Source organism: Lutjanus erythropterus, chromosome 14 (assembly GCF_056507025.1).
Source record: "Lutjanus erythropterus isolate fLutEry1 chromosome 14, fLutEry1.hap2, whole genome shotgun sequence".
Classification (NCBI taxonomy): Eukaryota; Metazoa; Chordata; class Actinopteri; order Lutjaniformes; family Lutjanidae; genus Lutjanus; species Lutjanus erythropterus.
In genome coordinates, this window is record NC_139330.1 from 220,374 (window position 1) to 243,167 (window position 22,794).

Below are 22,794 nucleotides of genomic sequence, written 5' to 3' on the forward strand. Positions count from 1 at the left end.
CAGTCGCCATTTATGGATAGAAGAAGAAGGCAGACAGGTTGTTTTTATCGTTTAACGTAGTGAGTTAGATCCGTTTCCTGGCTGCTGGTGAATGCAGGACACTGAAACAAACATTTAACTGCATTGATTGTGACTAAGAAGAGATTTGAAGATGCTGTAGTTCAGCCTCCTGACCGTTGGAGGCGGCCGACATTAAAGTGGATAGACGAAGAAGAGGAAGGAGCCGCAGCACCGATCAATGATGTTTATAACTTCACCGTTGAACTGTGGACTTTTCATTGAACGTACTGACATTTGTCTGTGTTCACCGACTGTCTGTGAAGCTCTGGTGCGGAAACAAAGAAACTGTCGATGAGTTTCTTCTCGGACTGTTTCCCTCATTATCACTTAACTCCGTGGCTAACTGTTAGCTTAGCCAGCTAGCTGCCTGCGGTAACGTTAGCCTGCACTCAAGGTATCGAGATTACTTCATTATACGTGTATATGCATGTACTTTAACAATGAGAGCTGCAGTCCCTTCATGCACACACACACACACACACACACACACACACACACAGAGCATTTAAACGCATCTTTACCTGGACGTTCGTATAAAACATAAACTTATTTATGTTGATATTTTTGTTACAGCTCCTTTAGCTCTGTGTCAGTCAGGAAATGGGACGAGGAAAAGGACCGACACGGAACCGTTCCCCCATGGGACCGCCAGGTGAAGATGGATCCCTGTTCAACATGGGCCCACCGGGTTGGGGGCCCCCACCGCCGGGGGGATGGGGTCCTCCTCCGCCTGGAGGATGGGGCCCTCCGCATCCTGATGACTGGGGGCCAACACCTCCTGGAGGGTGGGGCCCTCCGCCTCCTGGAGGATGGGGGCCACCACCACCTGAAGGCTGGAGCCCCAGAGGACCTCTGCCACCAGACTGGGATCTCAGAGGGCCCCCACCACCTGACTGGGACCTGAGAGGGCCTCTGCCAGCTGACTGGGACCTGAGGGGGCCTCCACCACATGACTGGGACCTCAGAGGGCCCCCCCCACCCGACTGGGACCTAAGAGGGCCGCTGCCGCCTGATTGGGATCTAAGAGGGCCACCACCCCCAGACTGGGACCCCAGAGGGCCCCCACCACCTGATTGGGACCTGAGAGGACCTCCACCACCCGACTGGGACCCAAGAGGTCCACCGCCACCAGGCTGGGGGCCTCATCCTGATGACTGGAGACCCCCTCACTGGAGACACCCTGGCTGGGGTCCAGAAGGTCCCCCCCCCGAGCCGTGGGGGCCTGAGCCTGTCCCACCGGGACCCGTCCCCCCTCCTCCTGTGGGGATTCCTCCTCCAGACCCCGCAGCCTTCGGACCTGTGCCCATCCCTCCTCCTGTCCCCCCTCCGGCCTGCGTCCCCCCACTGGGGTTCCCGTCCTACCCGCCCCCAGGCTGGACTGGAGAGGTGAGCTCAGCAGAGTTCAGAGTATTTTCATTATTGATCAATCTGTCACACATTTTCTCCACTAATCGATTTGTTGTTTAGGGCATAAATTATCAGAAAATATTGGTCAGTGTTTCACAAAGAACTAAGAAGCTGAATTCAGAGAATTTGGAATTTATTTTCTTTAAAAAATAACTCAAACAGATTAATAATGATCAAAATAATTGGCAGTTAATGTAATAATTGATTATTAATCGTTGCGTCTCTGTCTAACGTACTCTGATACTTTAGACGATGACATGTCAGAGTCCTGCAGCGTGTTTCTTCTGGACCTTTATACATGTTATTAATCATATGAAACCACTGCGTGTGTTGTAATCGATTATTGATTGGTTATATGTAGACAGAGTGGTGATGTTCAGGTGAGTTCACCTGCATGAACTGAACCTTTTCTTTCTGTCTGTGCTCAGTCTGTTGTAGAGGAAGCGATGCCAAATCCGCCCCCAGACCAGCCTGAATGGGTGAGTCCAAACCAGGTTTTCTGACCCTGAACCAGAATTTAGAACTAACATTTTAAACACCAAAAAAATCTGGTCATCTAGAGGATTGGTTCCCAACCTGGGGTCTGGGCCCCCTAAGAGGGGGAGGCAAAAATCACAGGAAGCCCCAAGATTTCAGGTTGTCAAAATTCAATTTGCTCATTAACAAAAATCACTATTTTTATAAAAGTCTCTATAAATTCTATATAAAAATATATTTTTCAGCATTGATATCTAGTTTCTGACACATTTTTTCACATTAATAATGAGGTTCTTGACAATTTTAGCATTGATATGTAGGTTTTTAACCATTTTTACTGTTGCTGCTGGATTTTTATCCGTCTTTAGCATTAATATCTGGGCTTTTAATAATTTTTAGTGGGTAGCATTCTAAGGTTTTTAAACTCAGTGATGATTTGATGATCAGAATTGTTGCCAAGTCTCTAAATCTCATTTCTTTTTATCTTTTTTGGTTTGGTGTTTCAGATTAAAGCGTTGATTTCAGCTCCACCCACTGACGCCGCTCCGGGGGCAGAGACTAAAAAAGCCCCAGACGACCCTGCTGTCACTACAACACCTGTGGCAGACCCCGCCACTATCCCGCCCAAACCTAAACCCGACCTCGCCAAGACCATCAAAGCTCTTGGCCTGCTGGGAAAACGCTCGTTTGATAAGTGAGTCATCATCTGATCAGAAAAAAACATATGAAGGTTTGTAGTCGGCAACTGGACTTGATAGAGTTCTTGAAGACGTCTCGTCTCTCATCCAAGAGGCTTCTTGAAGTTCAGAAACTTTGATACGAATACCGTCACCTGGATGACTGAGAAATTTACAGACATGTGACCAAAGTGTGATGTCACTTCCTGTGGCATGTGTCTTCCTCTGTGGTGTTGTACCTGACCTTCTGTCTGTCTCTCTCCTCAGGCCGCCTCCTGGCAGGTCGACGGGGATCATCTCGTTCATCGGGGTAAGAACATGTGCCGACACACGCTGTCGCGTGACTGATGATGTCATCAGGTCACATGTTGTTGTTTTTGTAGATGAAGAGAAAATCAACTAATCATTGAAGTTATTTCTATACAGTTAAATAACACTAGAACAAATGAAGGTGACGCATGGATCGAACTGCAGGATTGAAACAATTAAAAACTGGACAGAAGCTACATGACAACAATTTTCCTTCATATTCTTGTACTTTTTGTCCACTATGGACACAAAATAAGTCTAGGAATACATTCCTAAAAGTCTGTAAAAGTCTTAAATTTAACTTGAAACCTGCAGAATCCTTCCTGACAAGGTTCCTACTGAAGGTCCTCTGGTGGAAATGTACTGTTTTTGACTAGGATGCAGTAGATTTAGTCACCAACCAGATGATGTTGTGTCTCTGATCATCAGCCAACCTTTGGCTACATTGAGAGGGAAGATCTGGAGAAGTTCACCTTCAGCTTCACGGCCTTTTTTGGAAACCCTAAAGCCATGACGCCTGGGGTCAGAGTTCACTTCACCGCCTGCAGGGACAAGGTGAGACCCAGCTGCACCCCACATGTTCACCACCTCACAGGTCAACTTTAATTAATTAAACATATTTATTTCAGGCTTTATTTTATTGGCATACTTATGTATTGAATGTATTAATATTGACCTAAATGGCACTTCATACGAAGAAATCAGGTCTGTTCCATGTGCATCATATTTTTGTTTCAGGCATATTGATTTGTTGTAAGTAAAAGTTCTCTCTTGTGTGTAATTTGCGCTCTGTTCTGAAATTTTCTAGTGTTTTTAGATGTGAATCATCAGAGTTCTGTAACTTTAATTTAAACTTTTAAAGACGTTTCTTCGATCTTTTAGTGAAAAACTAAAATGAGTTCATGATATCAGACTCGAGGTTCTGTTGGTGACTAAAACAGAAGTCTGGTTCTTGTCATATCTTCTCCAGTGTTTCAAAGGTAAAATTATATTTTGTTTGTTGAATTGAGATTCTGATCACAGCTATTAAACATTTGTATTTTTCATGCATATTTTCAACATAGTCTTAAATCTTCTTCGCGTCTTGTCTCAGTTTTTATATCCTTGTGTTATTCTAAGATTTTATGTATGCTTTTAATTTGAAATTTGGATGCAGATCATTGGTTAATCTTTAACGCATTTATCTGATCATCAAGTTGCTTTAAAACTTTAAAACCATCTTGTCACATTATATAATGGAATTAAAGTTTCTCTAGTTTGGTGAATTTAAATGTTGAATGAATCTGCAGTAAATGTAATTTTTTTTTATGTGTCTGTTGTTTGTGTTTTTTAGCAAAACAGTCTGATAGCAACGGACGTGAAAGTAGCTCCAGGTGGAACGGAGAACGTGGACACAGAGATCTATGAGGCGGTGGTCAGTCAGCCAATCACGGAGCCTCAGGTCAGTTCAGACTTTAACCTGTCCACCTGTCCACCTGTCCTCATCCTTCTTGGTTGCAGTCGTTGACCCCGCTGGTTTTGTCACTCTGCAGCCCGGCGAGCGTCAGTATCCCGGGCAGGTGTACGTGAACATTGGGCCACTGAGGACCAACCTGACGTTTGAAAGGAAGGACAGCACGGTGACGCTGCTGAAAAACGACCAGGTGCTCATCAACCTGCTGAGTGACATCGTCAGCGAGAAGAGGAGAGCCAGCAACATCAAACCACAAATCCCTTCGACCTTCAGCCACACCAAGGAGATGAGGGAGGAGGTGAGAGCTGCTGACCTCAGCCGGTGCTCATGATCAGTGACGTCCGTCAGTTGAACCTTTTGCACTCCTTTCTGTCTCTGAGTGGATGCTTTTAATCTTCGTCACAGGGAGTCATCATCAGTCTGAAAGAGAGCGAAGGCATCATCAAGTCGGATGAACACGGCGAGCTTCCCTTCGACATCAAAGAGAACTTCAGTGACGTCGAGTTCACCACTGAGGACATTAACGAGCAGGTTGAGTTCACCGTTGCCACGGTGAGGACTTGGCCCACTGCCACCACTACTGGGGGGCGGGGCTTGTTTCTGGTTCCTTTACTTGCTGCTGAAATAATGACTGTAGTTGAGCCGTGGAGTTTGTTCTGAAACACGAGTCTGTTTTTGTTTGTTCTCAGCTGAGAGTGGGCAAGAAGGCCATCAGGATTCGACGTGTTAAGGAGCCCCTCCTCCTGACGCTCTGCACCGCCACCGCTGCTGCCGCGGCCGCCATGGAGGAGGCTGACAACCAAAACGCAGGTGACAACGATGTCGAGTCCAAAGCGCTGAGAGGGAAGGCCACGGTGAAGACGGAGCTGGGCCCCAACATGCAGCTGGACACAGAGCTATACGAGGGCATCGTCAGCCAGCCAATCATAGAGCCCACGGTGAGCGAGATGGCACAGGTCAGAGTTTAAATGCACTGCAGTGACTCCACTGAACATCTGTTCGGTTAATGTCTCCTGCAGTTTGGGTCTGATTTTAACAGCAGTTTAGTAAACAAATCAGAAAATTCAACAAAGTTTGTCTCAGTCAGCAGTAATTGATGAATTGGAGGATGAGACGCAGCTGTAATGATGATGTGACGCCAAAAGAAGTAGAGCTACAACGATAAATCAATTATTATTCACCTACTAAATTGATCGGCAACTATTTGATAAGCGATTGGTTTTGCATCATTTTTTAATAAATAGATCAATTTAAAGATGTAAACTTTGATGGACATATTCTAACAGAGACGACTGGTTGTATGTACCTAAAGAAGCACTTCGTTGTGTCAAACATGGCGTCTGCGTCTCTGTTCAGCTCCACATGCAGGGTTACCCCGGACAGATACACGCCAACATTGGCCCTGTCAAGACCAACGTGACCTTTGACCACCGGGACTGTGGCGTGACGCTGCTGAAGAATGACCACGTGTTGATCAACCTGCTGGTCGACATGGTGACCAAGAAGAGGAGAGCGGCCAACATCAAACCCAAGATCCCGTTCACCTTCAGCTACACCAAAGAGAAGAGAGAGCTGGTAACACCAGGTCACCTGATCACCTGTGATGGATCTGTGTCAGGTGTCATCAATAATCAATGGATCTGTTCGGTTTTCAGGGTATCATCACCTGTCTGGGAGCTGAAGAAGGCATCGTCAACTCTGAGGAACATGGAGAACTTCCCTTCGACATCTGTGAGAACTTCAGCGACACAGAGTTTGGCTCCTCTGACATCCACAAGGAGGTGGAGTTCACAGTTGCCATGGTGAGTCCGTCAAAAGAGAGCCAGTCACAGCTGCTGCAGGTGAGTCAGGTTGACATCTTGACGCTGCCGTTTCTGTTCCTGCAGGTGAAATCCAAAAAGAGGGCGATCAGGCTGATGAGGACGAAGAGGGACGAGGACAAAATCCTGGAAGAGCAGAAGAGACGGGAAGAGGAGGAGAGGAGGAGGCGGCATGAGGACGAGCGGAGGAGACAAGAGGACGAGGACAAGAAGAGGAAGGAGGATGAGGTGCGAGAGAAAGAGGCGGAGAGGAAGAAGAAGGAGGAGGTGGCAGCGGTGCTGGAGGCGGCCAAATGCAAGGTGAGAATCAGATGTAAAAACGTTTGAAGATACACAAACAGAGATTTTATTGATTTTAATTCTTAGTTTATGTTGATGAGATTGATACAAAAATATACACAAATATTTGATCAAAGTTTTTCTGTTCTACAGCAGGTCTGTTTTTTTCATCATTTTTCATGTTTAATTTCAAATCTTCACTTGTTTTTAACTGATTCATGATGTTTGTCGTCGTAACAGTTGTTCAGTCAATACAAGTTCGACCGCGTGGAAAAATTTGTTCCAATATAAACAAATAACAATTAATAAGTAACAGATAAATAAAATGTACTGAGGAAGATGACAGTGTAAACACACAGGCCGTTTTATCGATTGAAGCAGAACCTGAGCTGCTGGCAGACGTTAAAAATAAATATATAGTAACAAATGATCTTCTCTCTTGTTAACTTTTGTAGTTCATATAGAGACATAAGAATTAAACTGAGATTATTGACACTGAAAGAGCCACAGAACTGTCCAGTTTAACTAAAATCCCTCCTAAATGTGCTCGTAGAACAGCTCCTCACTCAGTAAAGTTTTTTTTTTTGTCACAACAACATCGTGACTTAGACTAAACCAACTGTGTCAGTTTGTGTCACTTTTCTACCTGAAGCCACCTTCAGGTCTCTGACCACTCGCTGTCTTCTACTGTCCTCTCATCCTGCAGTGGACGCCGCTTGGCTTCAAAATGAGAGACCCCGACTCGATGGACGACCTCAGCAAGGAGCGATTTGAAGGCACCGTCCTCAAAGCCATTTCCAGAAACATAAAGAAGATCAAGAAGGAGCTGGAGGAGGAGCGAGGAGGAGGAGGAGCTGAGAATGGACAAACTCTCCCCACACAGGTAGTTTCAGAAAATTCTGCAAGTCTTGAAAGTCCTGGAAAGTTCTGGAGTTTTTTTTCCAGATCTGAAGAAATAAAAATAAAAATGTTATTGTTGTAAAATCAGGTAAAAATTAAAATGGAGAAAACAGATGAAGATGAAACTGCAGAAAAAGTTGAAGGAGAGGGAGCGGAGGAGGGAACGATCAGGATGAAGAAGGAGGAGGAAGAGGAGGTGAAGAAGAATCAGTCGTCTGATGCTGAAGCAGGGGGCGGAGCCAAACCACAGCCAGAGATTGGTCGACTGGTGATGACGATCGACGGTCAACAGAAACAGCTTCCCTTCGGTCTCGACGACCTGCTGACCACCGCCACCATGCTGGACGGAGACAAGGTGAGAGCAGGGTGTGATGTCACAGGAAATGAGGCATTACAGCAGCTCACAAATCAGACCAGGCAGGAAATACTTCATCAGAAGCTGTCAGTGCAGGATTCAATCAGTATTATTGATCAGACGTGTATCAGCTATCTTTAAAAGAATACTAACATGAGTGCTGTTAAAGGTGTTAGATGTTGGATTTGTCCTCTTAAACTCTGTTTGATCTGTGAAGGTGCGTTTCAACATCGCCACTCATCGCGAGACCAAAGACGAGCGAGCGACCTACGTGGAAATTCTCCCCGACTCTTTTGAAGAGTCCATCGAACAACGTAGACACGTAAGACTTTTAAAATATCAATCTCCTCGCGTTATCAGTTTATTTAGCTTAGAGCTGCAATGATTAATTGATCATGAATAATTAATTGCCAACTATTTTGATAATTGATGAATTGGTTTGAATATTTTTTTTAAATTAAATAAGTCCAAATTCTCTGATTTCAGCTTCTAAAATGTGAATATTTTCTGGTTTCTTTCCTCCTCGCTGACAGTAAACTGAATATCTTTGATTTTCTGTGGACATTTGAGGACGTCATCTTGGACTTTGATCAACATTTTCTGACCTTTTATGAATCAAACAACTAATTGATTAGTGCATTAATAAATGCAGGATTGATCTCCAGTTGAAAATGGATGTCTGTGCGCTCCACCTGTTTTCACATGATTGTGATCAACTTTTTCCAGACCTAAATACTAATCGATTAAAGGTGAAAATGATCAACAATTGATCGACAATGACAGTAACCATTAGTTGCAGCCCTACCAGTTTTGTAGTTGGAGCAGACAGAATTTAAAATTAAAAACTGGCCAAACCCTGTGATGTGTTTCACTGTTCGTGTGTCTGATGTTTTTTTCTAACCAGGGAATCGTGATCGAGTTCTCGGATGACTCGGGGCTCATCAAGTGCACCCAGAACCCTCAGCTCTACTTCCACATGTCAGAGGTGATAGAGAAGAAGAGACTGGAGCTGAACGAGAAGGTCGAGTTCAGTGTCGTCCCGGTGAGTCGTCCTCATCATCCTTGTCCTGTCCTGATGTCTGAGTCACTTTGACAGGAAGTTTAAGATTAAAAAGACATATTGCAGCAGGCCAGAATACCTCCGGACAAGATGCTGCATTATTCTTAACAAGAACTACCCAGAGCTTGTGGCTGCAGGTGAGTCAGAGCCACCGTCAACCACTAATCGGAGGATTTCATCATCACAACATTCACAATTCAGCATCAGATTTGTCATATATTACCAGGTGAAATTTTAAAGAAATGAATTTCTTCTCTAGAAGGAATAAAACTCTGCTGCACTAAAGTCTGGTAGGTCAACGACTATGCTCACTTTGTCACCATTCTCATTTTCCATTCTGAAAAGTGAACAGGCCCGTTTTAAACAGCAGCGGGCGAGTCCTCCATTCAGATGAGTCAGTAGAGTTTGTCTGGTAGTCTCAAGTGTTCCCGAGGATGTAGGACATTATACTCTCAACACCAAATTACTGTTGATGGAGTCCCAGTTGGTGTAATGTATTTTATTTTGAACATTTCAGAGTAAAAACAGATTCTAAACAGATACATATGTCTATTTTTCTCCAAGCATGAAACTGCGGATGGAGGGAACCAGGCCATCAGGATAAAACGTTACACTGAGAGCGTTTTCCTCCCTGTTCGGAAACTGGGCGGCGTCGGGGCAAACAAAGGAAAGGTGAGGAGGACTGGATTTATATTTATACAGTTACGATGTGAGGAGAAATTATTCACGCTTGGCAAAGATGATGTTTAAAAGTTGATTTTGTGTACTTTTCAACTCTAAAAATATAAAAGCCATAATCTGTGTCTTTTGCATGTTTTGCCATTTAAAAAATAACACAACTTCCATTTCATTTCAGTAACACGTAATGTTTATTTTGCAGAATGATTTTAGGGTCTAATGTCTGTCCAATGACTTCACTGTATGACCTGCATCAATTTACCAATTTCTTTTACCAGTTCTATGGGCTTTTAACAAATGAAGCATTTTTGTCTCAAGATGTTGGCAGTGATAATTCTTTTTCTAACTGTAATATGTGTTTGTCTCATTTGGCAGATGACCATCAAGCTGACAAAAACTTCAGAAGACGCTGAGTGAGTTATAAATTTAGTTGTTATGTAGTAAAATTATTCAAATAAGCAAAATCTGTCTGTGACATGTTGTACTCTGACATTTCAGGAAAAAACCAGAAGCAGATAAGCTGAAGGCGGTGGTGAAAAATCTTAGAGCGCAGGACAGCAAGTCTGGTATTGGCAGAAGGGATTACAGTGCCACTCGGCGTATGTATAGCCACAGCAGGAGCAGAAGTAGGAGCAGGAGTAAAAGCAGGAGTAGGGTCCGGAGTAAGAGTAAAAGTAGGAGCAGGAGTCCGCCCAAAGACAAGTTTGGACGTGTCATCAAAAGGAGATGCAGCCCCAGCGTCGACCGTGACCATAAAAGCAGCAGGCACAGGCGAAGCAGAAGCAGAAGCCGAGATCGGTCAAAGAAATGCGCTAAGAGTCGGAGTCGCAGTGGGAGTCCTAGCCGAAATCGCAGCCGAAATCGTAGCCGGAGTCGCAGCCGAAGCAAGAGCTCCAGCAGAAGCCGCAGCAGGAGCAGGGAGAGGAGCAAGGACAGGTCCACTAAGAGGAGGAGCAAAATCAGCAGGGAGCATGAAGAAAGTTACAAGAGGAGGAGGGAGTTGAGCCCTCCTCACAGACGTGTCGGAGTCATGGACGACGAGCTGGCAAGGAAGAAGAGGGAGCTGGAGGAGCTGAATGAGATGATTGCCTACAAAAAGTCGCTGGTAGACCCTGGACAGAGGACCTGCATAGATTACGACCATGGCAGGATCGCTGTTCCACTGACAGAGTACAAACCAGTCCGGTCCATCTTGAAGAAACGACCGGAGGGACCGGAGTACCACCCTCGTCCTTATGACGATCCTTACTATGACAGGCCGTACAGTCCTTACCAAGATCGGCTGTACGGTGATCGCTATGGTGATTCATATGCTGGCCGCCCTTACAGTGATCGCCCTTACGGTGACCGTCCCTACGGTGACCACCCTTATGAAAGTCGTCTCTATGGTGAAGCTGCCTATGGTGGCCCTACGTCTGCCAGTCAGCGTTACACTGATCGCTACGATGTCTATGATGAACCCTATGACGACCGCTACTATGACCCAGCTTATGCGGACCGACCGTACGATGATCCGTATCGCCCTGTCAAAAGTAGTCAGTCTCCGGAACCCCACGGTTCCTCTTCTTCTTCTCATTCTGGCCAAGTTCCTGCTGCTTCCACCCAACCTCCCTTGACACATTCTGTCTCCACGTCATCCTCCCAACCCCCTTTCAGACCTCCCTCTCCCACAGGACCGCCTCCTAGGAGCCCCTCTCCCAAACTTCAGAACATAACACCACGCCAGTCACCTCCACTTGAGAAACCACCCCTCGATCGCTTCCTTGACATGCTTAATAAAAAGGTGGATGCTGAAAAGAAATCAGAGCCGGTTTATGTGAATGACGACCTTCTGCCTCATGAGCGGGCACTTCAAGACGGCAGGGGTTTCTCTCGGATTGTGGGATTGGCTCCAGAGCAACCCAGCAGCAGTCTAGTGCCAGAAGGGGAAAAGAACCAACTAAGCTCAGAGCGGTCCTCGGTTGAGAGAACAAATGAGGAACCAAAGATCACGACAGAACCCTATGACAAGATCCAGAGTCTACTCCGTACGATTGGCCTGAAGCTGAGTACAGGAGATATGTCCAAACTGGCAAGCCGAGCCCAAGAGAAAATCTATAACCAAACGAAGTCCTCATCCACGGAAAGAGAGACGTTGTCATGCCCAAGGGAAGAACTGCGAACGAGCAGAACCAGTTCCATTGAGTTAGATCACATCCATTCCTCCTCCCCTGCCAGGTCCTCCAGTTTGGAGCCGCTCAGCAGACATAAAGCTGTCTCGGAGTATGAAGAATTCCTGGACCAGCAAGAGTTGGAAGCACTAAAAAAGGCACAACAGCTGCAGAGTCTTACCAAGACATTGGGGAGCACACCCTCTAGCCCTCCTCCTGCGAAACCTCCTCCTGGGCCTCCGCCTGCTCACTACCAACATCCACCCCTACCAGTCAACTGGCCCCTTGGAGTCACTACCCATGTTCCCCCAGCCCAGAGCTCCACAACCTTTAGCACCGACACTGCAGCTTCCCCTGCAGCTGGTCAACCTCCCCAGAGATCTGGACTTACTGCAGGATCTCCACCCGGACCTCCTCCTGGTCCTCCACCACGTCGTCCTGGACAGCTTCCTCCAGGACCTCCTCCTGGACCTCCACCTCGGCGCCCTCCCGGACAAAATCCTCCAGGGCCTCCTCCAGGACCTCCACCCCAGCGCTTTCCCGGACAGTCTCCTTTTACTGCAGCTGCCGCAGTCCTTCCTTTTATTGGCCAGCCTTCTGCGGCTCCACCCATCAACTCTGGCAATCCTTTGCAGCCTTTAACCACTGCGGCAGCAACGGCATCAACACTGGCAACATCAAGTCCTACAAGCGATGACAAATCATCTATCTCGACGACAGTGGCCAGGTGCCTGCAGGTCATTGAGACGGTTAAATCTCTGGCAGTGCAGCCACCAGCCAAAACCGTAAAAACAGTCCAGTTCAGTTTACCCACAGAGTCTCCGTCAGTCTCCAGTCCTCAGATCTCAGCAGGGACAGACGACGACATAAAGACGAAGCAGAAGGAGAAGGTATGACCAGCAGTGGTACTACTGCTGCACATACTGTTACATGTACTGAAATAAAAGCAAGAGAACTTGTTGGGAAGAATAAAGACTGTATTATTGTACCGATTAGAGGGGAGTGGTATTTAATGTAAATTGCAAGGGGGTCCTGATGGCTACTGAAGTACACCTCCTGTGAGATTATGATAAATTCTTTGTCTTTGGTGCATTTGGTTGTTTTTGTATCTGATCTTAGTTATCCAAATAGTTTAATATTCATACCTACGTGTTTCCTCAGGTTATCTAGACAGAGTAGCGTACTTAAAGTATAAACATAAGAAATGATGAAGCACCACCATGTTGCAGCTGAGAAGGATAAAGCCTTGACGAGTTATTGTGTTGTTTGTTGTTTATATTGCAGCTGGATTTGTACAACCAGAGACTTTTGGAACAGAGAGAGCAGCAGTACAAGGAGATGTTAGCCCGCAAGAAAGCAGAGAAGAGTAAGGATGGCACAGTAATCCCCCCAGGTAACACAACTTGAGTTACATACGTTACATACATGTTAAACTTAACTAGCAACTTTTGAATTACAGGAAAATAAGGTTCCTCAAAGACATGAATACATTTTCTAAACTAAACATTTCACAGCTGCATGTTATTTATATCACTTTTAGGATTAAAGAAGATCTTGCTTTCTTTTTTCTGTGACTAGATGGGTACTTTGAGCAGGTAAAACAATTTCTTTTCTCCCAGACAGTTAGCCAGGCTGTGGCGAGATGCCCATAGGTACACGATTAGCTTCATACGAAGGTGTGGTAGAAGCATTAAGAAGAAAACACAATGGAAGTATTGCTAAGTTTTGTCAGGCTCTAAGTGAAGAATACATGACCAGCAAGGCCTATTTAGCCCCTTTTAGGCCCTCATGTAGAGATCAGTGTTAAGCTAGAGTTATGCTTGTCAGTCTTGCAGCCTCACCGTAGATTCTTATAATATAGGAAGTGATTTAGAATTTTACTTAGTTCTAGTAGCTCCACTACAATGCTACACACGGATGTTATGTACTGCTTTGTGATAGAGATTCGCGGTCTCAGCAAGATTTCTCCTGAAAATGGCTTGTTATTATATGTTTTCTTGCACCTCCCCGGTAAGACCATGCAGTGGTTGCATCACTAAGGAGTTGCAGTGAGCTACAGTGGCACTTTTGATATAGTAAGTTTATTGCAGCACTTCAGAGGTCAGTTGCTCTTCTGCCGCACACGTTAGCTGAGTTCGTCCCAGCAATCAAGACAAGAAGCCAACTACAATCTCAACTCCACAAAGTAACATCTTTTCCCTCTTCACATGGTGACTCTATTGGTATGTGGCTTTAAAGGAACCCATTTCAGTCCAGAGAGGTTAAAGAAAGACGTATTTAATGTAGGTATTGTTTGAAATTTCTAAATATCAGTGTAGATACAAGTTTCGGTACAGATGCCAACACTATATTTCGTAAAATATGAGTAAACCATTTAATACCAGCTTGTTTACCTGATAGTTTTCAGTACTTGATACTACAGATACACTTTGTAAGAACAAAAAAATGGTTTCCTCAGTCCTAGTAGCTAGCTAGACAAGTACAGTGACACTTTTCAAGCTTAGATGCTGTTACACTCAGTGGACACTGAGCAGGTACACCTTTTCACTTCTATAGACATTTTCCTTCACTGAATTGTGACTCTTACCAGTGTTTTAAAGAAATCTGCTGTTGGTTTGCTGATGCCACTTCAGGATCATCCAAACTAAAAGGTCTAGACTATTTTTGGATGGAAGTACCAAAATACATTCAGTAAAAAGGTGTCAGTATCAGAGTCATAATCATTGAACCTTGAAAAAGGAGTTACAGAACCACTTAAATACATGAATCAGTTTCGATTTTTTACAAGTGAACTTCAGTAATTGAGAACGCTTCAGCTTGACCTCTTTTGTGATACGCCTTATAAAGTTAGGTTGGGTTGCCCTGAAGTCACTGACTTCAGACTGAATACATCTATGTTGAATTAAAAAAAACATTGTATTGACCATCTTTCACTTCATCTTCATTCAACCATCATTCGGTCTGCATGCCATTAGAACTGACAAACCCATTCAACTTAAACTCTACAGCTTTCAGCATGACTTGAACCAGTGTTAAAGGACGCTGTCAGTCATTTGTTTCTATCAAAGTAATCTCAGCACAGTACCTGACAGTAAAAAGTTGTACTTCAACAGTGACCACTGAGTGTAAACGCAGTACAGCTAATTTAAAACTCTATGCTAAGCCTGGATTTGATCTGGTGTTCATTGACATCAAGCCTGTAATCTGATGCTGTTTTGAACTCAGAACTCATGTTCAGCTGTCCAGGAATAATGTATAGAAGACAAAGATAATGGACAAACTCCAGTAATGGCTCCGTGTGTACTACTGTTTGTAGTACTTAGAGTTACTAGGAGTTGAGACTGACTGCATGAAGAACACATCTGGTCCAGGACACAGTAGGCCTTTCAATTTAAATGGCTTTTACAGGCATGGCTTAAATAGTGCAGGACACCGTCTAGTAAGAATCGCCTAGATGTCAACATCTAGGGTTGTATTGTACAGAGTGAATGTAAGGACATTCCAAGACTGAAGTAAACATAAAGAATACACAAGTTTTTGTCCAGCAACTGGTTCATGTGAGTTATAAGAATGGTTTTGCAGTAGGACTTTGACTTTCATAAGTTATGTTTGCATTTATGGACATTTAAGCTTTCTAAGAATTTCGTACAACAGTGAAAATTACTTGTGTTCCAGTGAAACATACATTTTTTGTAAGAGAAAAAAAGGTTACCTCTTATGCAAAAATGCAAGCCATGTTCCTGAAAGCCTTTCGAGTGTCGTACTTAGCCCTACTTGTCCTGGCATAACTGAAGCTGTAAGAACAGCTTGCCTTGCTTTCTGATTTCATCACTATGTACAGAATGTTTTCCTGATATCAGACAGAATTAATAACATGTTAAACTCCATTTCCATCTTTAATCTGACACTGCTTCCACTCAAACTTATTTCAATCGGGGATGGTGATTGAGTTTCTCCTAACCACTAGAGATCAACGTGGCAGCCCGAATCTAACTTTAGTTTGAAAATAGCTTTCACGACGGCCGTAGTCTCACCTGCCATGCAGATTGGCTGATTGTTAGGCTCCCTGCGTCGATTGTTGGGTCGATTGTTATCCAACCGAGATACTGCTGTTTCTTGCCGCAGTTCCAGAGGAATCAGTCAACTTGGTGGATTGGGTGGATTCAAAGGTGTGGACCCAGGCAAGAATTATGTGTTACACATCCAAATAAAAGATAATGCATTTTTGACTGTGGTAAGTCTGAGCCAGGTCCTGTTCAGGGTAAGTCAAGTTTGCTCAGTTCTGTTTGTGTCAAACTGAGTGGAATGTAGCCATGTTTTACAGATATCCAGAGATTTTTAACGGAAAACTACAAGGCTACTTGTAATTGTGACCATGCAAAGTAAACCCTTCTTAATTCATTCACAATGAAGTCAGTAATATTAAATGATAAATTATTTATGTAGACGAGTTAGTCATCTAGATGATACACTGTTATAACACTGCTAAACACAATAAATGCCATGGCAGGTAATATCATGGTGTGTCTGCCAGAGAGGTGTGATGCCACAAATTCAGAACTTAGTTATGATACTTTTTTGGTTATTTAGAAGATTAAACATCATATTTCTTCATATTTCTTTCTCAATTCTGACTGTAATGCTTCTTTTGAATGTCGTCATTATTAACAAAATGTCAAGTAGTGGTAAGCAAATTAATATGGCACCACTTAAATATGGTGATTATTATTAATCTCTATTGTTTAGTAGTATGTCACAGATTTCAAGGGCTAATTGTACCCTGTTTTTAATAACTGAAGCACACTAAATGAGTTTACCGCATCGGTACTTTTAAGTCTGTCCACTTTAGTTCCTGTGAATGAGACCATTGTAAACTAGCCTGTCCTTTTCATCTATGAAAATTATGTTAGCTCAGGGAGCTAACATAGCTAACATAACATTGTTTTGAGGTCTTCAGTCAGCCATTTTTATCACTGACCGTTCTTTATTGATGGTAAGGTTGAGTCAGTGATATCAGAACTCCTGTTAGACTTAAATGTTATTCAAAGATTCATTTACTACAACACTGACGTGCGTTTCTTTGTAAGTTCCACTGTTTTCATTTCACACCTTAAGATGTAATACAGTACATGATGCAAAGTTTTTGCACGTTTCACCAGACTCAAGAACTGTTACCCAGACGTGCAGTTGTTTTGTACCACCAAACACACATCTGCATGGACAGCTGTGGACACCACGGATGCTAATAGACCCTTTTACAGGTTGTTCACAATGAACAGTTTGGCAACAGAAGTATGATGGACCACAACAGTTTGTCAGTGGACACTACAAACAGGAGCAGGTTTGATCACATCCTCAGTCCAGTCGACATGTTTAATAGCTTGTAGCCGTAGACGTTGCTGATCGCTCTGAAACGGTGGTGATCCTGTCGGGGTTCTGAACAACTTAAGTCCACCAGTGGAATATTGATTCTGTTGTATCGTTTACACAACAAGCAGACATTTTGGTGATTTCAGTGCTGATGAAACGTTTCACTTCAGTGACTGGGGGAGGTCGCTACTTCTGTTGCCAAAATGGGCACGCAGCTTTTTGATGATGTCGGCTGTAAAAGAGTCTATTAGTTCTGTTTGTAATACTTTCTGGAGTCTGCTTGGAGAACATATTCCACACGTGCGCAGTATATCAGCTTCCTGCAGCGGCTGCATCCAAATCTGTTGTGTCACAGCTGATATGTACATGAACATCCACACAAAGCCTATATGTACTCCCTCTGACGATGACTTTTTTCTTAGAATCAGCCCAAACACTGACAGTAACATCTCAGATGGTGTTTGAACAATTAACTTTTGCAGTCCCATCACTCAACGACAGCAGACTGACTCTCATTTATGCTTATTTAAATCCACAGTGATCTCACACAGTCTCATCTTTGCCTTTTAACGTGCTGCTCAGTTAACATCTGTTCAGACCAGCACAGGACTGACTACAAGTTTAGAATAAAGTGGAGATGATGAGGTCCAGTGTGGAGTCGGGGAACAGAAATGGAAAACAGTAAATGACCTAGATGACTCAAGAAAGAATGCAAAGCAATTTTTCAAATGTTTGTGTAGTTATTCAGTGCTTTGTTTGGCTGGTTGTACTTGCACATGCAACAAAACTTCACTTTAACAAAATGTTTGAGATTCAGTTCCATTTCCTTTCTCCAAGTGAAATACTGGACCCTCAGTGAACTTCACACTGTAAGAAACATTGAATTCTTCATAGTCAGTATTGTAATTTGAAATTTATTTTTTTAAATTAGGTTTTAAAGAAATGAAATATCAGAGTCACATGTTTATTTAGTTCTTTTTTGGCATTTTTGTAGCATGTTATGTTTCAAACAAACGGTATAGTTGTAGAATGTAGCTAGGGATATATATATATATATACACAGCTGAAAGTCATCTAAAGCTATTAAAATCTTTATTGTGAAGTATTTTATCATAAATGCAGTTTTATTTTGAAGTGACGCAGAAGAGTTTGAAATGAAAAAGAAAAATTGTACATTGCAGAATGGCAATATTTGTCTTGACGGTGAAGGTAGGTGATCATTTTGATCTCTTAATTGCACTGATTGATAAGGCTGACAATTTTCTCATTGTTTAAAAAACAGCATGTAATTGTCATAAATGACACAGCCAACACTAAAACTCTTAGATACTCCCAAAGATGCAGTTACAACAAACATTCTCTGTCTTCAGTGGGTTGTCATTTGTTTTTGCATTAGTATGTTTTTCTGTTAACTTCCTTGATGCAGTAATCATTTCTTGAGTCAATTAAATTATGGTTGATATGGTGAGATAGAAAGCTTTCATAAATGCGAATGTTCTCCAGGATCAAAGAAGAGTACGATGATCATTATTTCAGGGCAAAGTCAGCAAAACTTAAGCAAAAAAGCTTCAGCACAGCTACAAAGAGGTTTAGAGACCTCGTTGAAAATGGACTCTCCATGCATCAGGTTGAGAGAGTGATTTTGCGCAATGTAATTGACTCAGTATTTGGATTAGTTTTATTTTATTTTATTTTTTTTACAGAAATACGGGTAAATATTGGTGTTTTTAGCCTGTAAAAACCTGTGGCTTGTTTCACAAAGGTCACGTGTCTTTAGTTTAACACTCAGACCTCATAGATATTTGAGTTCAGTGGGTGTCTGTTCATCCTCTTCCAGAATCTCTGGATGTGCTAGAAGACTGTTTTTACTTTTTGTTTACCTGTGTTCACATTGATGACGGCATAAGATTGGTCTAAAACCCATACTTGCCTAAGTCTATAGACCAGTCTAGTAGATCTTTGTGAAACCAGCCTGAGGACTAATGTACAGCCCAAAGATTTAGAGCTGCAAGAGATAGTTTGGGATCAACTAGTGAAAAAACATTCCTTGAGCTTTGTGACTTACAGATGTATTCTCTTAAAATTTGTAGGCAAGCCGATGAGCAGTGAGCCCAAGAATGTTTGGATTTGTGGTCATTCGCTGGTATACTGGGCAGAGTCACGGGCCAAGTCCCCAGAGGTAGGTATGCAGCTGGGCATGGATTCCAGCAAGGTGACCATTTGGTGGAAGGGCACCCAGGGCATGACGTGGCCCCAGCTCCTGCCCCAGCTCCACCAGCTGAAGGTGACCTGGCCCAACCCAGACGTCCTCATCATGCACCTGGGTGGTAACGATCTGAGCACCGACAGCCCCACTGACCTGCTGGCCTCTGTCAAGAAGGACCTGACCTCTATGAGGAGCATCTTCCCACAGTGCGTCCTCGTGTGGTCCAACATCCTCCCTCGGAGGGTGTGGCGCCACTCAGCCGACAGCCATGAAGTTGATTTAGTCCGAACTACGGTGAATCGCAGGATCCAGAGCATCGTCTCAGATTTGGGCGGCGTTTCGCTGACCCATGACAACATCCGGTGTGGTGCAAACACAGGTCTGTATCGGGCTGATGGCGTCCATCTGTCCCCCAAAGGCATCGATGTTTTCAATCTGAACCTGCAGGACTTTCTGGAGAAGTGGGAGATGGAAATGAGCAAAGCCTGAGAGAAAAGTTAAGAAGTGTATCATTTTTGTTCTGTTGTTTTTATGTTGTCTCTTTTATTTCTTATGATAATTAGACACATTGATTCAAATAGAAACGACTTTATTCAAGATCATAAAACTCATTCAATAAAGTATTCAGTCTTGTTCATAGTTTCAGCTTACCATGTAGGAACAGCTGTTTTACTCTGAAAACATCTGTCTTGTCTTGAAACAATAAATTCGATATCAACTGATCTGCTGTTTTATCTCCGTCTTTTCATGATTTTAATGAGCAAAATGTCAGAACCCGAAGTAATGGATGTCATTTTGTTTTAATGTACTGGTAAAATATGCTTTTTTAAATGTTGTGTTAATGTTTGTGGAGATATTCTTAAATTAAAAAATAACTAAGCAACACTTTTGTCATTTATATTTCTTTTTATTTGAACTTGGTTGAAAACCAAAAAATAAATGACTCAGTCGAGTTTTTACTGTCTTTATTTAGTGCTGGGCGATATGGCTGTGAAAGTGTTGCAGTATCAAATTCCATACTGTGAAAACTATTACTTATTTTCTCTTATTTTATGAGGCCAGTCATGTCATTTTATAAAACCCACAGGACATTTAACCTGATCTCAAAATACAGAAGTTTTCAGCTTTTTTCAAACAAATTGTAGCAACACATCGTCATTTTTTCAGTTTATCCTAAAACCTTTCAATACAAGAGATGTTCACAAAGTTGCATCTGAAAGGTTTACATTAACATTCATTAACAAAAATTAGCAAATTCACGTTTTGTCTTCCAACAGTCAGACAGGGACGATGGCCAACAATTCCAGAATCTTCACTGGAGTACCAGATGCACAAGTTACCATAGTGACTATCATTTTATTCTCCTCCATCACCAGGTAACCAGTGATCACCAAATAATCTTTGTATATGTTAAACAAATACTACATGACGTGCTGCAAACATTGAGCCATAATACCATCAGAGGATTAACAATGAATTATCCTTTGTGCTCTGTCTTTAAAGATAAACACCTTCAGTTCTGTTCCAGACTAAATGAATAACCAAACTGGAAGGTATTCAGAGATCGTAGACCACCACCAAAGCCAATAAACAAATTCCCCCATGTTAACAAAACCAGAAATAACTTGTGCATACGTCCCGTGATCTGGACCAAGTTTCATGAAAATTGAGCCAGTAGTTTTTTGTTGTCTTACTGCACAGACGTTAAACTCCTTGACGGGGGTAATAACCACAGACAAGGTCAGCTGGGTTTGTTTTATGTCTCTTTTCTGATCTGGCCGTCATCTCTCAGTTCAACTTTGAACCTGTTGTAGTGTCTTCTCTGTAGTCTAGTAGTTTTGAGCTAATTACTGTTTTTATCGCCCAGCACTACTTAAGTTTCCACACTGTCTTGTACCTGTCGGAGCCAACCAGGTGAGTCTTTGTTTTCTCTGCAGGTTCCAGCCATGATGGAGCTCAGGATGACTCGAGGTGTGAGCAGGTGAACTGAACACTGCAGAAACATCAGACACGTCGGTTTGTTCACAGACTCGTCCACAACGATAATAACACATTTAAAAATGCATCTATTTCTGCCGAGGCAGAAAACAAGCCTTCATTAACAGCCTCCAGCCTCGTCGTGGGGCAAACTACTCAGAATACATCATTGTTAGTTGATTCCTAAAGGATGTAGCTGAGATTGTTCTGTACTTTAAGACCTGTCAGAATAGTGGATTTCTAACATCCCTGATCCTCCACCTCTGTTTGTCTATACCAAGACATTTTTGACGAGTCAGGTCTTCAAGATCAGGTAATAAAGCAGCTTATTTTCAATCCCAACGGACAAAATCAGCCAAAATCCATCAGTCTGGAGATTTCAGAGCTGCTCGAGTTCTGGGGTCCAGGTTCAGTTTCCCGTTCTGACCACGTTAGTTCTTGGGGGCCTTTTTTTTTAGCCATTAAATGGAGGCAATGTTTTTGGGCTGTGACCAGTTTAATGAAATGTTTCATTCATTATTAGATTGTTTTTTTTTCTTTTAGTTTTCAGTTGGGTAAAAAGGTAGAATCATTTTGTATTTAACAAATGAAAGTTTTTTGTTTGTTTGTTTTTTAAGTTTTTCAGTTCTCTGAACTTGTTCTCCATCTCGAAGCTGCAGGTTGCGAACTGTTGGTATCCTGATGGTTCACTACTGCAAACATTGTGTGTATGAGGCGCTTTAACTTGAGCACTAAATTAAGGCTGCATCTAATGATGATTTAATAAATCACAGTTTCTCAAATTGTCAAAATCATGAAAAAACGTCTGTTAAAGTTTTCCAGACCCAAAGGTGGTTTGTTCAGATGTTTTGTTCAACAACAATCTAAAAACAAAAGAAATGCAGTTTAACATATGTGGCAAATAAAGGTAAACAACACTGGACCTCAGGAATGTTTGGCATTTTGCTTAGAAAAATGACACAATGATTTATATAGTCGAGCCAAAACGCTCGTACCAGCAGCATCATCATGTGCATCATACAAGGTTCCAGGCCAGGATTCGCCCTCGCTGGTGTGTGTAGTTGAGTGGAACAGAAGGATCTGAACACCAAGAACCTCTGGTTGAAGTTATTTTTTTATCCAGTGATGTTCTGAGCACAAAGCTCCTCCCACTCAGATCCCTTCATTGTACCCAAAGAGTCCCACAGATCATTCTCAGAAATGTTCACGTAAACAGGAACTGTTTTTTGTAGATGTTTGCTGTCTAAAGTAGGAGAAAAAAAAAAGTGGATCGTGTGATTTTAGATAAAGTCAGGTCAGACTAATGTGAAGTGGAGGGGTGTAATCATCATTTGTCTTATGTAAAATTCATCATTAGGTGGCTGATGGTTTGGAAACTAACTGCATCCATGAAGTACACAGATTTCTATGTCAGAGTTGCTACGGAAACAATCAGATCTAATCAAGGTACAAATTTTATTGGTGCACAAAAGGAGCATGAAGGATCATTAAAAGAAATAAATAATGACAGAACCCAGGAGTGTTTTTGGTAATGTTACTGACAACTCTAAGAACAGAGTGGCTTTATCTTTTATTATTATTTTTATATATGTATATATATTTTTTTTATTTCTGGA

The 22,794-nt window shown here is 42.7% G+C and overlaps 1 protein-coding gene across 1 annotated transcript; it reads left to right on the top strand.

The window, feature by feature from the left end:
- Nucleotides 1-158: 158 nt before the first annotated feature.
- On the top strand, nucleotides 159-20,084 carry LOC146314949 (uncharacterized). The gene is made up of 22 exons (XM_084735289.1): nucleotides 159-454; nucleotides 634-1,446; nucleotides 1,896-1,946; nucleotides 2,451-2,638; nucleotides 2,889-2,931; nucleotides 3,360-3,485; nucleotides 4,264-4,371; nucleotides 4,463-4,681; nucleotides 4,789-4,935; nucleotides 5,073-5,321; nucleotides 5,740-5,958; nucleotides 6,039-6,185; nucleotides 6,270-6,503; nucleotides 7,189-7,365; nucleotides 7,471-7,737; nucleotides 7,955-8,059; nucleotides 8,642-8,779; nucleotides 9,362-9,469; nucleotides 9,851-9,888; nucleotides 9,974-12,515; nucleotides 12,910-13,018; nucleotides 19,086-20,084. Exons 2-22 carry the CDS (start codon nucleotides 661-663, stop codon nucleotides 19,688-19,690), a joined length of 6,606 nt encoding a protein of 2,201 aa, XP_084591415.1. The 5' UTR covers nucleotides 159-454; nucleotides 634-660; the 3' UTR covers nucleotides 19,691-20,084.
- Nucleotides 20,085-22,794: the final 2,710 nt, after the last annotated feature.

Coding starts and splice junctions, on each gene's coding strand:
- LOC146314949 (XM_084735289.1), top strand. CDS start 661: ATGGGACGAGGAAAAGGACCGACACGGAACCGTTCCCCCATGGGACCG. Junction 1,947..2,450: donor CCCCAGACCAGCCTGAATGG/GTGAGTCCAAAC, acceptor TTGGTGTTTCAG/ATTAAAGCGTTGATTTCAGC. Junction 5,322..5,739: donor AGCCAATCATAGAGCCCACG/GTGAGCGAGATG, acceptor GTCTCTGTTCAG/CTCCACATGCAGGGTTACCC.